The sequence below is a fragment of the Esox lucius genome, chromosome 20, assembly GCF_011004845.1.
Source record: "Esox lucius isolate fEsoLuc1 chromosome 20, fEsoLuc1.pri, whole genome shotgun sequence".
NCBI lineage: Eukaryota > Metazoa > Chordata > Actinopteri > Esociformes > Esocidae > Esox > Esox lucius.
The window spans coordinates 30,424,994-30,442,969 of NC_047588.1; the positions used below are offsets into that span (position 1 = coordinate 30,424,994).

Here is a 17,976-nt window from a genome sequence, read left to right on the forward strand (position 1 = left end):
CAGAACAAACACACTGCTCTTCAGCTGCGGCAGATCAGTTCAGACCTGGGCAGAATATCCACACCACCCTCATAACTTTTGTCCCAGCAGTTCCATGTAATATGGCTTTGTTGAGAATGTTTGTGCGTAAACAGTATCAGTTAAGGTGTGCTATAAGTGGTGGGGGAGTATTGGAGTGTGAAGTCAGGGTGGGGTTGGTAGTGTTGTGTTACGTAAGGCTGGGTCTGCCCTGGGGACGTCCTGCTTGTCATTGTCTTTTTCTCTGTCTCTCCTTCCATTCCCTATCTTCTGTTTGTTCCCAAAAAAAAAAAGACAGTGTCATATAATGTGTCCGTTTCAGAATGACCACAGAACGTGAGCGTGTATGTTGTGGGATCCTAAGAGGCAATGCGTTCTCAGTGTCACTTCAGCCACACTCTGTCAACAGTGGCCCCACCTACACCGTGTGAGAAGGGAGGTGGCTACACTGAATATAACATGCGTCCTACGTTCCATGTGATAACTTATGTTGTGAATGTTATGAGAAACACAAAGTCCCGAAGCAGCTTGTTTCACATGTTCTATTTATTGAGGTTAGTGTACAGAGTGACAGCCAGCGACCAAGTCAGCACAGACATCAATGCGTTACACTGATGAAACATGACGTCTCCATCATTTACAGATTAGTGACCTCCCGTCTCAGGCTTGGCATTACACACGGACGACGAGGGAGTCCTGTAGTGGCTTCAGGCAATCAATCATGCACAGATCAGACGGGAGGGTTGTGGGCGTGATTTGGCATTTTGACCAAGTACATGGAACTTGTGTCAGGCCAATATGCTGTAGATGCGCATATAATCTGTGTAATAATCTGATTGGTTAGCAGTGCTTTGGTATTTGGCATAACATGTAAACATCATAGAGGGTAGAATAGTACTACTAACTTCTTCATGCAGGAAGCTTCCTAATACAATCATCTACTATTTTGAAGCTAAGATAATAGAAAGTACGAATACAAAATGTCAACATTTTTCAACAGTATAATATAAAATATACAAATAACTACAGGCATAGATTAGCATTATGCCCGTTCTTTCTCTGTCTTTCTCTTACACACACACGCATCCACACATACGAGCACACATACACAATAAAAGTTCAGATCAATCATTTCTAATAAAAACATTTCTAACAGATATCTCCTGAAGTGGTTATAACATTGTATAACATCTCTATAAAGCTTTATGTGCAATATAAGACTGCTACTATTTGGCTGAAGCCACGTAGATCTGATATAAAATGTATTTCTGCTCTCATACATATAAATAGAACTCAGACTAGTTGAAAACAAATATAACAATACATCAAGGTTTTAAGCCAGGACATTCCCTTCAAACTACAGTGTGTACCTGCATGGTTGTAACTATATGAATGGGCACCATATCCTATCAGAAGGCAATTTTTTGTTGCAAGTGTTGTGTTTAGGGTTACAATTGGGGTTAGATTTATAGGGTTAAGGTTATCAAAAAGTAGATTTTAAGAGGGTTTCAATTTATGTACACAATGAGATATCTGTCTGTGTATAAGACAGAGGTGTCAAACAGCCCAATTCACTATGGCTGGACATGACTTGACTTAATAATAATAAAAGTAAAGAAGGAAATATAGCGTGGCCCTAGGGACCTTGGTGAAGCCTGACTGCCGGACCCTGGGGTGAAATGAGACAGCCACCCCCATGTAAGTGTCACTGTGGGGAGTTTCAAGGCATTCTACAGCATGCTCAGGTCCAGGTAGTGACCTCCCTGCTTGGTCAGGAGAGGGGGGAGGGGCATCAGAGCATCACCTCGGCTGGACTGACCAATCATACTGCTCAGGACAGGCACCGACTCCATGGGACTCTTCAGGAAGGGAGAAAGCATTGGCACAGGGTAAAGGGGAGGCTGTGGTTTAAAGGTAGAGCTGTATCCAAGCACCCAGTGATTAAATGAGCTACTCCGCCACCTCCTAGTTAGCACACCACGATCTATCACGGTACAAGGACAACACCACTGACCCCCAGGATCTATCACGGTACAAGGACAACACCACTGACCCCCAGGATCTATCACGGTACAAGGACAACACCACTGACCCCCACGATCAATCACGGTACAAGGACAACACCACTGACCCCCATGACCTATCACACTACAAAGAGGAGAGGGTGGAACCCTGGGAAGTGTTGAGTCAGAGAGCAGCAGGTAGAAATGGATCATCTAAAGACAGGTACGGTTCTAGATTCAACCAGAAAGTATTGTGTTAATCGGGACACCACAGGCTTCCACCCCGACCATTGCTCCAGGATCAGATGTTTTCGACATCGTAATGGTTTCGGTTGAGGTAGGGTTCATGAGGTAATCTGATCCTAGATCTTTAGTTAGGGGCGCTGAAATCCCCCCTCACTGGATTCCACCCAACGGCCTGGAATCTCAGACCACACCCACAACCACTGTCTCCCTGGAGACTAAAGGAGAGGAGAAGCACGGCCCCTGACCCTGTCAACCAATCCTTACCTGCCGCCTGCCTAGGACACGCCTCTTAAATACACAGCCACTCTTTGGGCTGACTGAGCAGGGTCCGGGAGGGGTCATGAGAATGAACAAGGCCATCCTCAGTAGCATACTGTGGTGTTGAGGAGGACAGAAACAGGGGACTGAGACAGAGAAAGACACAATCTGTGTGTGCTTGTGTGTGCGTCTGCGTGTGTGCAATTGTGACTTCAGAATGGTCATCAGGTGCATGCTCCCTGCTGAAAATGTATCCGCAGTATCTAGAGCCAAATCACCTCAACTTCCATCCAAACTACTACACAGGAATGCAGGCGGAAGGTATTATCTACTTCCTGCTGCACCAGTGAGGAGCAGACTCAGGTATATCAAGTCCATGCAGGCAGGGAAGATCCACCCTAAATAATACCTGTGGGTGTGTGAGGGAGAGAACAGGTACAGCAGGCCTGACTGACTGGCTTCAGGGCCTCCAGGCAAACACAGTGAGTGTCTGACAGTGGAGAGCGCTCCCCCCGCGTTAGCAGATCTGAATACCGTGAGACACTCGTGGAAACCAACTGAGCTGTTCACATTGCTGACAAAGACGGAAACATGTTCACCTGCCCACACACATGAACAGGCTCTAAATGTGAACACTAACACACATGAGCACATTAATACACACACACACACACAATGTATAATCACCTGGTATCCCTGAATGGTGTTGAGTAGGTCTTTGTAGGCCAGGCCATGCATACGGACCACTCCCCCAGGGGAGGGAAGGTGTGAGGGGGAGGGGTAGTAGCCTAGAGTGCTAGGAGAACCTGGGGGACTGAAGACAAGTGGAGAGGCCATAAATACAGTATTAGAAACCAGGTGGTTTGAATCCTGAATACTGATATTGCCAATATACAACGGCTAAGCACTGAGTCCAAGCATTCTACGGTGTTGTGCCTAAGAAGAACTCTTAGCCGTGATATATTGGCCATATACCACAACCCTCATGCTTTATTGCTTGCTTATACATGCTAAATGCCAACGAGGGGACAATACAGAATAATACATCCAAATGGATTTTGGGAGGGCTCATGTGGTCTTAATGCTGTGGACACTGTACAACTGTTCAGTCATTAACTGCCCTTGTGTGTGTCCTACCCCACAGTGTGTCCGCGCACACACACACACACACACACACACACACACACACACGCACGCACACACACACGCACGCACGCGCACACACAGGATAGGCAATACAAACAATACATAACCGGTGACAAACAGACCCACACTTTTATACTCTATATGGTTTTTCGATCTGAAAACATTGGACTGGTTTTAGATAGGGCTGTCAAAATTAATCCGTCAAAAACTTTATCCAGAACTTTGGCAATGTGTCAATTTGTAGGTTATACACGCAAAATATGTCATCTTGAAGCTGTGTGGTGCCATTTTGTGAACCCCCCGAGCAATTCAAGTTTCAGCCGGTGAGCTTCAGCCTCTCTTCGTTTAACTGACAGTTAGTAATTAACTCAATTCGTTTTTTAATTGTTTGACCGCCCTAGTTTTAAGCCATGCTAGGGTGTTGCTCATTTAAACCTCTCAGGACTACATGAAGGGTCATTATACAACAACCACCATGTTTTTGCAGAGCAGGGAGGGAGCAGGGCAGCGGCGGAGCTTAGCTTTCTCTCCCATGGGTGCCAACCTTAGATGTGGAGGCCCCACCCGCCGTTAAAATCTTTCTATTGCTGCCTGATTATCCTATTGCTGCCTGATTATCCTATTGCTGCCTGATTATCCTATTGCTGCCGGATTATAATATTTAATACAATTCTCCCCAAGAAATATGTAAGAATCATGTACCATGATGAACAGAAGCATGTTATTAGGCTACAAATAAACATACCAGTAGTTACAGAACTTCACCGCTAGCTGCTGTTGGACCTGGATCATAACTCTATCTCCCCCTTTCGCTATAAGCCACGATGCTGCTCCTTTCATTGTAACGTCAGATCTACACATCTTCTCATGCTTCTGCTTTGGAAGATTCTCAGCAAATTTGAGGAAATTTATTTGGTTTTTAAATTGTTTTAACAGAACTTTTTCTAACAATGTAAAAACCATTTAACTGCATTTTTGTTTATACACTAGGAACTTTCTCCAAATGGTTTGACATTGGGAATGTCCTTAAATCATTTAGGGAACATTAACCTTCAAGAAGTACATCAGGATTGTGTTTCCTACAGGTTTCCTCGTGGTAACTTTTACGTTTTAAACTTTAACGATTTATTTTATTTTATTTCAGTAGCATTCAGAGAATGCTATAAGAATTTTGTTCAAAAACCTATACAGCTGCTGGTCATAAAATTTGAATATCATCAAAAAGTTGATTTATTTCAATAATTCCATTCAAAAAGTGAAACTTGTATATTATAATCATTCATTACACACAGACTGATATATTTCAATTGTTTATTTCTTTTAATTGTGATGATTATAACTGACAACTAATGAAAATCCCAAATTCAGTATCTCAGAAAATTTGAATATTACTTAAGACCAATAAAAAAAAAATATTTTTAGAAATGTTGGCCAACTGAATAGTATGAACAACTTAGAAGTATGAGCATGTACAGCACTCAATTCTTAGTTGTGGCTCCTTTTGCCTGAAATACTGCAGCAACGCAGCATGGCATGGAGTCGATCAGTCTGTGGCACTGCTCAAGTGTTATGAGAGCCCAGGTTGCTCTGATAGTGGCCTTCAGCTCTTCTGCATTGTTGGGTCTGGCGTATCTCATCTTCCTCTTCACAATACCCCATAGATTTTCTATAGGGTTAAGGTCAGGCAAGTTTGCTGGCCAATTAAGAACAGCGATACCATGGTCCTTAGACCAGGTACTGGTAGCTTTGGCACTGTGTGCAGGTGCCAAGACCTGTTGGAAAATGAAATCTGCATCTACATAAAGTTGGTCAGCAGCAGGAAGCATGAAGTGCTCAAAAACTTCCTGGTAGACGGCTGAATTGACCATGGACCTCAGAAAACACAGTGGACCAACCCAAACCATCACTGACTGTGGAAACTTTACACTAGACTTCAAGCAACATGGATTATGTGCCTCTCCTCTCTTTCTCCAGACTCTGGGACCTTGATTTCCAAAGGAAATGCAAAATGTATTTTCATCAGAGAACATAACTCAGCAGCAGTCCAGTCCTTTTTGTTTTTAGCCCAGGCGAGACGCTTCTGGCGCTGTGTCTTGTTCAAGAGTGGCTTGACACAAGGAATGTGTCTGGAACCCATGTCTTGCATACGTCTGTGCATGGTGGTTCTTGAAGCACTGACTCCAGCTGCAGTCCACTCTTTGTGAATCTCCCCCACATTTTTAAATGGGTTTTGTTTCACAATCCTCTCCAGGGTGCGGCTATCCCTATTGCTTGTACACTTTTTTCTACCACATCTTTTCCTTCCCTTCGCCTCTCTATTAATGTGCTTGGACACAGAGCTCTGTGAACAGCCAGCCTCTTTAGCTATGACCTTTTGTGTCTTGCCCTCCTTGTGCAAGGTATCAATGGTCGTCTTTTGGACAGCTGTCAAGTCAGCAGTCTTCCCCATGATTGTGTAGCCTACAGAACTACACTGAGAGACCATTTAAAGGCTTTTGCATGTGTTTTGAGTTGATTAGCTGATTAGAGTGTGGCACCAGGTGTCTTCAATATTGAACCTTTTCACAATATTCTAATTTTCTGAGATGCTGAATTTGGGGTTTTCATTAGTTGTCAGTTATAATCATCAAAATTTAAATAAATAAACACTTGAAATATATCTGTCTGTGTGGAATGAATGTATACATTATACAAGTTTCACTTTTTGAATGGAATTATTGAAATAAATCAACTTTTTGATGATATTCTAATTTCATGACCAGCACCTGTATATTATATTTGAAGCATGAACAAAAAAAATAACTATCCTATCTTGTTAAAGGGGCACTTCACTTTGGGTGAACCTTCAGATGGTTCTTTAAATCTGCAGTAGACTGGACACTGGTAGCCAGCTCACTTTACAAGAAGCAGCCCAATGGCTGGAAAGTGATCTTACATTGTGATATTGAACCATACATATTTGAACCAGAGTAGGCTATTGTAGAATGGATTTGAAAGACAGTGGTAGGTGGATATTATGGGATTGAAACACAATCAGTATGTAATTACTACAGATAAACACAGAACATCAATATTGGTGTTTGAAATATATCTACTTTTTAAAAGTGTATTTCTTATCTTCTAAAAATTATCATTGTCTCCAATTGCAATTGAATTGGGGAGGCGGTATTAGAGTTGTCACAATATCAGATTTTCACTACACGCTTATCGTGGCCAAAAACATTTACGGTAATGATATTATCCCGGTATCTATCGCAAATGAATTCCACTCAAAATACTAGTGTATGGAGGTGGAGAGTGTCTGTAACCGTAACTGTAAAATACAAAAATTAAAGCATACAAAAATAACAATTACCCTTAATGGATAGTGAAAAGGCAACCAGATGAACTGATGAACAAAAGATCCACAAGGCCTAACACCAAGAGGAGTTTCTGGAAAAATACGCTGTTCTTTATTCCATGTGAATGGACTACAAAAACGGCGTCTTTGTGGATCTCTTTTTGGAAACATACAACTTCAGTTCAGCCTAGTGAATACAAAATGATCATGTGTATTATTAATATGATATCAGCATTTCATTTTTTAAATATCACGTTTATCCTCAGTACCGGCATATCGCGACACCCCTACGTGGTCTCCATGTTCGCCATGAATTCTGGAACTTGTGGTATTTTATGGACAAAGCAATACAGAGGAAGTAGATTCTACCACAAAATTCTAATTTGCTAGATTCTAGACTGTGTTAGACAAATGTATGACTGCTAACATTAGTAATTGGTGCATTACATAGCTGTGCTATAGAGAAATGCCCCTTTAAGTGTTCAGGTGTGTTGCCCGCACCCACTAATTTAACTTAATGACTGCTTGTTTCCTTTAAAATTGGGTCTGTTTGAATACACTAACATGAACAGCTTTGTATGTGGAAGAAAGCAAATCCTAGCTCCTTTCTAATTCCATGGATAAAGAAGAAGAAATCATAGGAATCTCACTGATGCCGAATCAATAACAAAAACATGTTTTAGTTTGCATGATTAATGCCCAAAAAGCGCAAGGACATTTTACAGTTGAAGTTTTATGGAAGTTATTAAAAATGTACAATTAGCCTCTAATTGCTTTGCGTTAATAAAAACCCCAGTGTAACATTCTTAAAACTGCCCTGCAACCTAAACGTTTCCAGAACAAACAAACTGTTCACTTTCTGGTCTTAGAACATTTAAGAATGTGAACAGTCCTTCCACACAGACAATGATGCTTGTATAATAAAACATTGATAGATTTTTAATCACTTCAGTAACTGAAGAGTGTCAGTGTGGTGAAGGATCAAGTCGCAGGAGTCAGAGGCAATGGTCCTTTATCTGTAGAGCGTGGGTGCTCAGAACACAGAACACAAAAGCAAACTAACTTCAGTTACTGGAATAACAAAGTGGCACGGAGCCCATAAAGACGGAGCAGCAGCTATGAACGCAGCAAACAAACCCAATGACACACAAAGACTGGGGGGGTTGAGAAACACTTAAACACATGATCATTTGTAAATTATGATCTGGTGTGGGTGATTAGGATCAGACTGTCCAGGGGGCATTCATGTGTATAAGGGAAATAAAGAAGGGGGGGTAGGGGAACGGCGTCGGCTAGAAGGCCGGTGTCGTCGGGCGCCGGAGCCCCCCCCCGGACCAGGAGGGAGCAGCTCCGGGGGGAAACGTTACATTAACAATGTACTATGATATTATATGTAGTTATACACATCTGATGTAGAATACACATCTGTGATCCTGCAGAGATGGATTCAGCTGTAAATCTAATTGTATTAAATGAGCACCATTCACCAGAGTACCCTGTTTTCTACAAGAAGAGCAGGGACTGGGCTGGTTCAATATTGCAGCAGACTTCACAGGTGAAACGAGACTGACAAACCAAGAAATCACCTCGCATCATAAATAACTACTGAGTACGATCAGTGAATCAGTCGCTGCCAACATTTTCCCACGATAAATCACGGTTTTGGTGTTCATTGAAGAAACACGGCGGGGGGGGGGGGGGGGGGGGGGCGGTAAAAGACTTACCTGGGGTAGTATGCAGTGTAGTTCATGTAGAGCTGAGCACTAGCTGGGTAGTAGGTGTGGCCAGGCCCTAAGGGGCGGGGACTCAGAAGCACCTGGCCAATGGGAGGGAAGATGCCTGCAGCCTCGGCAGGCATTATTGAATGGGCGGGTGGGAAGGAGTAGGAGGGGGGAGAAAGACCTGGGTAGGGGGAGAGGGGGGCAAGTTAGACAACACGCCCGGGCAAGGATGTGGAAAAGACAAATGCCCAACATGGTACACGGAGAACTACAAATCCCTTGTCCCCTCTAAAGATGGCTGTTCTAAGCAGACTACAGTGTACTTTTCAACTGCCTACAGCGGCTTTGTGAGAGTCGAGTCATTGTTTGGTTCTTTGGTCGGCTCATGCAACACTGACACAAACAATGACTTTCTTTAATGAACACCAGACGCTACAGGTAGCACACATTTCTACAAAAAAGACTGAGCTTGGAGGTGGCTCCTGACTAGAGATGCAAAATGGAAGGAAATTCAAATAAATTGCCTGGTTTTCCCAACATTTAGGCTGGAGGATTCCTGGAATAAAGAAAGGAAATCCAGAAAATTTCAACCAGAATTTCTGGAGAACCGGGGAATTAATTGAAAGTTCCCAGGAATTTTACAAGCCTATTCTGGACCACCGACTTCTCTTTTACCCACACCTGCATAATCATGACTACACATCACCTTGACTACACACCAGAGCTCAGCTCCGCCCACCTCTCCCCATAGCCCCACCGATTGGACACGCTCTGACTGGAAGACTCAAACCCAATCCCAAATCAACCTAGATTCCCTACCCGAAATACTGCTTATGGCAATTTGTTGTTTTCAGTGGAAAGAGATGGATTTGGAATTGGATAAGAGACCTCACACATGCCAAGCACACACAAACCATTGGAACAGAGACTATTTGGAATCAGAGTGTTTGTGAAAATGTTCAGATTAAAAAGTGTACTATACATTTCTCCCTGCATGCAAATTCACCGAAGTTACACAGAATTACACAAACAACAACCAAGAGTAACGCATACGCGCACACACATGCGCACTTGTGCAAACAGAGAGCCACGCATACACAGGCTCACACACGCCCACACAGACACCCACGCACAAGCCCACGCACGCACACCCACGCACGCACACGCACGCCCACGCACACACTCTAGGCTCCTACCCCTCCAGGTAAGATCCGACGCTCCTGTCCTCCCAGAGTTCTAGATCAGCGAGAACCCAGATAGAAGAAAAGACAGGGGGCAGGATTTAACCTCCGACTTTTAACCCCTCACCCTTGCCTGCCCCCTGGCCTGTGGCAGCCCACCTACCCTGCAGTCCCGAAGCGCCCAGCTCCCAGAAGCACTTACGTCTGGACTTACATGGCGGCGGACTGAGCCCTGTCCCACTCCGGGCCCGTGGGTGTGTGTGTGACAAGGAACCTCCCATCAACACCAGACCCATCTCCTCAGCACTGCAGGAGAAGACCTCCACATAGCGGCTGGCCACGCCGCGCTGGCCGCCCTGACCCGGCCCAGACATCACCTGCTTATGGAGCCGCTGGGAGGCGGAGAAGGCCCGCTCTGCCGAACGCATCTGGATGAAACAGTCCCCGGACGGACGACCCTGGGGACACACAGCGCCGCACTGTGAGCCTTGTATCGGTCGCGCGCACGAGTGCGTGTGCGTGCGTGTGTGTGTGTGTACACACCTGTTGGTTGAGCACCATGTGCACTCCATGTGGTCTGATGTCGTGTGTGTATTCTCCCAGGAAGCCCAGGATGTCCTCTATGGTGGCGGTGTAGGGCAGACCCCTCAGCCTCAGGCAGTCCCTCACTCCACCAGGAGAGGGCAGGAGAGACACCGTGGGCAACATGGACACCAGGGGGGCCGGAGCCACCGGGATCAGAGGGACTGAAGAGTACCTGTTCAACACCTACACACAAACACACACGACATGGTTGGACAGTTGTGACGTCTGGCTATATGCTGGTTCGCCAACAACAGGGATAACGTTGGGCGTATAGTGGGGTCAGGGGAAAAGGGGTGGTACATTTCCAATTGGATATGATGAAGTGGGGTCAGGGGAAAAAAGGGGGGGTACATTTCCAATTGGATATGATGAAGTGGGGTCAGGGGAAAAAAGGGGGGGTGCATTTCCAATTGGATATGATGAAGTGGGGTCAGGGGAAAAAAGGGGGGGTACATTTCAAAGGGCATTCCAGCAGTCTAAACTGCTACATCTGAGGCAAATGTACTTGCTGCATCATGGGTTGGAATCTGACCAGCTGCTCTTTCAAAAAATACATCCTGACATTTCATCACTTTCCTGTCCAATGAAGCATGAAAACAAGAAAAAAAAGGGGCACAATTAAAAATAAATAAAAGAGAAGCATATTCTGTGTGGAGTTTCTGCATTGACACTGCATTCCAGTTAAAGTATATTTGTTTTTGTTTGTGTGTGTGTGTGTGTGTGTGTGTGTGTGTTAGGACTCTGACTAGTTGCCAACAGGACATCAGTGTGTTTTCCGTCCTGTAAAGGGATTGCAATACTGTGGCACTCCTTTACCATCCATCAGGGCCCTCCCCCTGACACACACACACACACAATACACACACGCGTCAGTGCCACCCCAGATATTCACCACAGTGAACACCTCTTCAAGTTAATCTTCAGACAAAGACCACTTACAAATTCTTAGACCACTGACACTAAGTCTGGTCTGAGTGCATGAAAATGTTTCTACCCTGAGAGAGTCAGCACTTGCTTATCAATGAATAAGTCTATTAAGAGGAGTGAGTAGACATGTGTGTGTTTGTTAGTTGGGTAATATTTCACAGACCAGAGCATTTGAGTGTTTACTCAACAAACGTCCCATTAACCAGTACGCCAGGTGGCAAGGAGAACAAACACACACAGATAAACATTAACATACTTTCTTAATTTAAAGTAAATGGCTATAATGTATTGAGGTTCAGTGCCACACCCTTAAACCTTTAAGTCCTCTTCTTGTTTCCTACAGAAAACCCCTGGCAGGAATTACACCAACACACACCCACCCTCTCTCTCTCTCTCTCTCTCTCTCTCTCCCTATTTCTACCTGTTGCACACAGCTAATCACAGACACATACCTGTTGACACACAGATAATCACAGACACATACCTGTTGGCACACAGCTAATCACAGACACATGCCTGTTGACACACAGCTAATCACAGACACATACCTGTTGGCACACAGCTAATCACAGACACATGCCTGTTGGCACACAGCTAATCACAGACACATACCTGTTGACACACAGCTAATCACAGACACATGCCTGTTGGCACACAGCTAATCACAGACACATGCCTGTTGACACACAGCTAATCACAGACACATACCTGTTGGCACACAGCTAATCACAGACACATGCCTGTTGACACACAGCTAATCACAGACACATGCCTGTTGGCACACAGCTAATCACAGACACATGCCTGTTGACACACAGCTAATCACAGACACATGCCTGTTGGCACACAGCTAATCACAGACACATGCCTGTTGACACACAGCTAATCACAGACACATGCCTGTTGACACACAGCTAACCACAGACACATACCTGTTGACACACAGCTAACCACAGACACATGCCTGTTGACACACAGCTAATCACAGACACATACCTGTTGACACACAGATAATCACAGACACATACCTGTTGCACCTCAGCGGCTGTGCTCTTGAACAGCTCGATGTATCTCTTTCCCAGGATGTTTTTGTGCTTCCTCAAAGCGCACTGAGCATGCTCCTCGCTTGCAAACAGGACAAAGGCGTCGCCCGTGGGCCTTCCATCAGGGAAACGCACAAACAGGATGCCCTCCTTGCCCCCGCTGACTGGACACGCCTCTTTAGGACCCTCCCCTTGGGAGAAGAAGGCCAGCACTTGGTCGGGGGTGGCGGTGAATGGAAGGCCTCGCATCCTGACGATCACCTGATCCTCACGGGACAGGAACAACGCCACCTCGCTGGATGTACCTCCTGCAATCTTCAGGAAGTCCTCACCGGTTGCCTTGTACACCTGCGACAGAAGAGTCAGGCCACATAAACACTTGCTTTTTTTACCTCTAACGGATTAATTAATTAATAAACGGACAGCACTGCTATTCATAACCATTGTTGTTGTTAATGTTTGTGTACTTGCAGGATGATGGGTTAGGATTAGCTGAAAAGGGTTATAATTGTTAATTAAAGCTGGAATCCATAAGAAAGTATGTTTTCTTATGGACCTGTAGTAAAACCACTAAATTTGTACTACAATGTTTGTTTAACCACAATGCTGGATGCATTGTTGCAATTTCCAAAACAATATACAAATGTATGTAGGCAGACAGCATCACTGTTGCTTTTGTCAACTTCCTTTTATCTCCATGTACTGTTTGGTTAGGGGTAGGGTTAGCAATAACAGATTGATAACAGATTATTAACAAGTTACCTTCTTGTATGGTTTGTTAAAGCGTTACCCCTAAAAATATGAGGTTTAGGGTTAGCCATGGCTGGTGATAGGCTATTAACAGGTTATCTTAATGTATCAGTTGGTTAGTGTTAGAGTTAACAATAGGTGTGATAATAGGTCATTAAAAGGTTACCACCCATGTGTCACTTGGTTAGTGTTGAAAATCGGTTGATAATCGGTAATTAAAAGGTTACCTCTATGTATCGGTTGCCCATGTGGTGTTTGTGTCTCTGCAGGGCCATGTCTCTGTGTTCTTCATTGATGAAGCGAACCAGAGCCTCTCCGTTTCTCCGACCTTGGGCATTCAGGCACAACGCAGCCCCACCTCTGTGCCACACATTACAGCCATGAAATCACATCATTCCAGTAATAAACAAGGTCATAACAGCCATGGGCACAGAATAACTGACATGACAAGGCAACAAAAACACATACTTGGCGATGTTGAGTCCTCTGAAGAAGCGAGCAATGTCCTGGTCGGATGACTGCCAGGGCAACCCTCTTGCTCTGATCACTGTGTTATCACACACCTGCTCCGTCTTACTGCTACAGAAATATTTGTGTGCGCACAAACACATACACACAATACACACACACACACCTGTTAGCATCAAATCACTCAATTCAACCATTTTAACACACCAAATGTATCATATCATCAGTCTTACTGAAAAAATCTTAAAGATGCATTCTGGTATCTTAAGATGCTAAAAATCGGTTTTGAAATGTACCATAAGAATTGCATGTTGTCTCATATACAAAATGGATGACGTAGTACTCAATTTGACGATGAAAACAGTGACATGTTTCAGCTCATGTGCCTGACTTTCACACGTTTTTGACTCAAAGTTAACAAAAACACTAAAGTGCATTTTAACTAGTCAACATACCAAGTACCACTTTCAAACTTCTCAGGGACTCTCTCTGGGTTCAAGAATGAATGACCTGCAACAAACGAAAGAACGGGGAATAAAAGACAGTAACAGCAATGAAAACATAGTTAGAAAATACCACAGATGGTGCAAGTGTGCTACTCACAAAAGGGTTCAGATAGCAGGGCCAGGACGATGTTGGCCATGCTTTGGACCTGCAGTGTTGCTGTGACTGGAGCCAACATGGCCGTCGGATCCATCACAGCTGTTGGAGCCAACATGGCTGGCGGCTCTAACGTGCCTTCTGGCTTCACTGTTACACTGAGGGCTGAGGATACCGTGGTCAAGGGAAAAAAAATGACTGGAGTAGAGCAAGGTGTGTGTGTGTACGTTAGTCCTGATTCCTGGTGGGTGTGTAGGGCTGGTCCTGTTGGCTAAACACACAGCTTGTTTCTCTCTGAGCTAATGTAAGACACCACCATTGTGTCTCTATTTGCATTTCAAAACCTCTAGTTCCACAGCCAACACCCTCTGGCCTGCAGACAACTCCACCAAGGGACTGTGTGTGTGTTTGTGTGTGTGCGTGCGCGAGAGAATACGTGCGCACACACATACTGTCTCACATAAAAACACACCAATCAGGGATTAGCATTTAACACATTTTGAGTGAGTTCATGTCTGTGTGTTTGTTGCTCGGGTGAAAAGATACATTCTGCCATGGATTGTACACTGAGACTCTTGGTGTCCGCAGAGGGGAAGTGCTTTCTAAATTCTTTTCTCAGGTCGAAGAAGGAGTTCAAACAGTTGGGTAGTGCCAGGTTCTAAAGAGGAAAGAAAGACATTAACCCAAAGAAACTGGTGTATGGCACAAGGAACACAACCATTGTTGTTTTTAGCATGTTTGGGCCAAGCACTGATGACTGTCACTTCAAAAACATTACGCCCGTGTTGCAGTTCATTAAAAGGACGTGACAAGGATGTGAACATCTGTAGCCTACGATTAACAGCCTTTTGGTACATTGTAAACAAAAGGAGCTGTATTCTGTTTATTACCCTCATTTCCACATTTACTCATGTCAATAAAGTTGGGCATCCCACGGATCCGTGTATTTCGCGTGTCAAGGGTGGAGGAATGCACAAGTAAGAGGATTGCCTGTGTGTGTCTGTGATCGTTTGCATGCGGGGCAAACACATTACATGAATGACACTGTATCACACTTCAATCTCCTACACAGCTGTGTTCAGACAGATCTGCTTGTGGTTGTATGAGCACCACAGGGACTCCGCTGAATGTAATAGTCCGCTCATGCCGTGAGCATGTGCTCTGCTCCACCAGACCCCCCTGTGCCGTTACCTTGCTGGCAGCTTCGGGGTGGAGAACCTGGCGAATGTGGAGCTGCCCGTCCGTACAGACACACAACGATGTTCCCGCACCCAAGCTGTTCACTTCATTGGTCAATCCCACATGGAACTATTTAAAACATAGGAAGACATTAACTACAATTTAATAATGACACCTCTTTGAAAGAAATATGGAAAATACATCTTTAATGAACAGATTATACCTTAGCTGAAATGGGGGGGGGGGGGGGGGGGGGGGGCAATTAGGCTATAGGCATGGCCAACACATTACTACTTGTTGCTGTTGTTACTTTTGAGTGGATTGTTGAGTGGATGGGTTTTTGGTTTCTGAGCAAGCACAATAATTTAATTAGCCTAGTGGTATCATCTTCATTATGCAAATTGGATCATCATTTGCATTAGTATGCTCTAAAGAGACACTCCTCCTTATCACTCAACTGCCTCACACAACTGTCAGCACAGGTTGTCAAGTCATCTGTTCCAAGCTTTGTAAATCAAATATTAAGATTCACCTGTTATTAGGCAATTATATCTACAGTAAGGCCGAACGAACCCCCCCAAAAATGCTTAAATGAATATGCCCCTGTTCAAAGGTAAATGTATCGCAAAGTAGAACATAAGGTGAAAATATGAATCTTACAAAAAAAATTAAATAAAATAAGCATAGATATGTACCTGGTTAAGGGCCTGCTCCAGGCCCGTGACTGTAAAGACCGACTCCTCGCCGTCCTGTCTGTCCGGAGCACATTCTGTCAGTTCCGATTGCTCAGCCCCTATCAATACCTCATTCAGCTTTCCCAACTGTTAGAGACACATCATCACATAGTTAAATGCACATTTTCATAGTGTATTCTGCGTAAAACATTTAAGTATTTTATAATATTTGATGATCCCGTATTGTTAATATATTACTATCAGTATTGTCAGTAGATTTTTCTATTTATTTTTCAATATTGATTCGTCATTGTATAATCGAATACTGTACATTGTTATGCTCGATGACAATCATACTACAATGTACTTTGTCATTGTACTTTGTCTTTCTATTAGCCTAACCCTAACTAAAATTGTGTGATTTATACAATACGATATTATAAATTTCACCTTTTTGTTCTTTACATCTACGAGCTGCCAAACCAACTGTACAAGTTCCTTCTCGTCCGAACCGAGGAGATCTCCACTAGCGCCAGATGTGGTGGTGAACAACACCGCCAGGTAGTCTACCTGAGCCGTCATTTTCAAGATTAATACAAAGAAACTACTCTAACTACACCAAAAGAAAAAGAAAATAACCTAAAACTACAACCCAGAACAGCACAAAACCCAAAGAATACAGCTACCCACACACCTATAAAGAAAGGTGTGCTCACCAACTTGAGATATGTTTGTGGCTTCTTGATTGCGTGAGAATTTATGCAAAACCTCCCGCACCCCTCATCGCAGTGTAATGGCTGAATGTTCCCTTTTTTGTGAAGCACCTACCTGTATGCGACGCAGACCACGTGATCTAGGTAGTTACCTGCCTCAAAGATGGTTGCCAGCTTAGTAGTTTTCACTTCATTCTATGGCCACAAAAATGGAAACAAAACTAAGCTTTAAGGATTAGGCATGAGTTCAAAGTGTGATTAAGATTATGGTTAAAGTGAAAGGATTAAGTTTAAAATTCAAATGTAAGAATACAAAATGTACAAATGGGCAGGGTTTATGAATGTGTCAACCCCCAGGGTCTAGGGGGATTTCTCCTTCTAACAGGGACGTAGCATGCATTGCGACAAACCCTGTCGCTACCACTTGAACAACATTGAAATACTGTATTTATAATCGTCTTATTTTTTAATTGAGCCAAAGCTGTCATCCAGAGTGACTTATATTTATAGATAGATGGAACAAATACAGAACCCAGTAAATATACTAGTGCACAAATGTAAGCAGAGTAAGAAAAGAAAACAACTGCAATCAGTGTGGCCGGGAAGGAGGGAACGTAGACGTAGAGTTAAATTAGACATAGGCATACATTTAAATCATGACATGACTCGCACTCTTCATTGTACAAAACCCAATTCAGAATAAACAGAAACATTATATAGCATTATATCGTCTTCTTATTTTAGGCAATTCCATTGTTACAATAAATGGAACAATAGTCCTTCTCTTTACCCTATTGTTTGTTTTATTATGTAACCTTTCATAACGTTAGACGTTTCAATGGGAGTAGCTAGAAGTTAAATGTTTTTGGAGGAACTCTCTAGTTTTTATAATGTGTTTTAACTCTTCTTATGTTTTAGTCATAGTAGACGCACTTATCCATTGCGGCTTACAATAGTGTTAACCCTCATTAAACTAGGTTGGTGAATCACCAAATCCTACTTTACAATTAATTAGCTATCAGAAAAATCAGTTCTAAAAGGATCAGGTAACAGTGGAGACGGGGGGCTGGACCGCCGATTTCAGATCCATTTGGGTTTCTACTAATATGTTATCGTGGTTACGC

The 17,976-nt window shown here is 43.6% G+C and overlaps 1 protein-coding gene across 5 annotated transcripts; it reads right to left on the reverse strand.

Annotated features, from left to right (window-relative positions):
* Positions 1-551: 551 nt before the first annotated feature.
* Positions 552-16,943, reverse strand: esrp1 (epithelial splicing regulatory protein 1). 5 transcript variants are annotated; one of them, XM_010884734.3, is made up of 15 exons: positions 16,590-16,943; positions 16,161-16,286; positions 15,478-15,594; positions 14,833-14,944; positions 14,290-14,451; positions 14,142-14,196; positions 13,687-13,797; positions 13,446-13,578; positions 12,454-12,816; positions 10,457-10,681; positions 10,116-10,371; positions 8,736-8,913; positions 3,213-3,339; positions 2,532-2,640; positions 1,791-1,877 (listed from the first exon to the last, which is right to left on the reverse strand). In XM_010884734.3, exons 1-14 carry the CDS (start codon positions 16,719-16,721, stop codon positions 2,557-2,559), a joined length of 2,181 nt encoding a protein of 726 aa, XP_010883036.1. In that variant the 5' UTR covers positions 16,722-16,943; the 3' UTR covers positions 1,791-1,877; positions 2,532-2,556. The 5 variants fall into 5 exon arrangements, with proteins under 5 accessions (XP_010883034.1, XP_010883035.1, XP_010883036.1 ...); XM_010884735.5 differs by having other exon boundaries at positions 10,128-10,371; positions 16,590-16,942; XM_010884732.4 differs by lacking the exon at positions 2,532-2,640 and having other exon boundaries at positions 552-1,877.
* Positions 16,944-17,976: the final 1,033 nt, after the last annotated feature.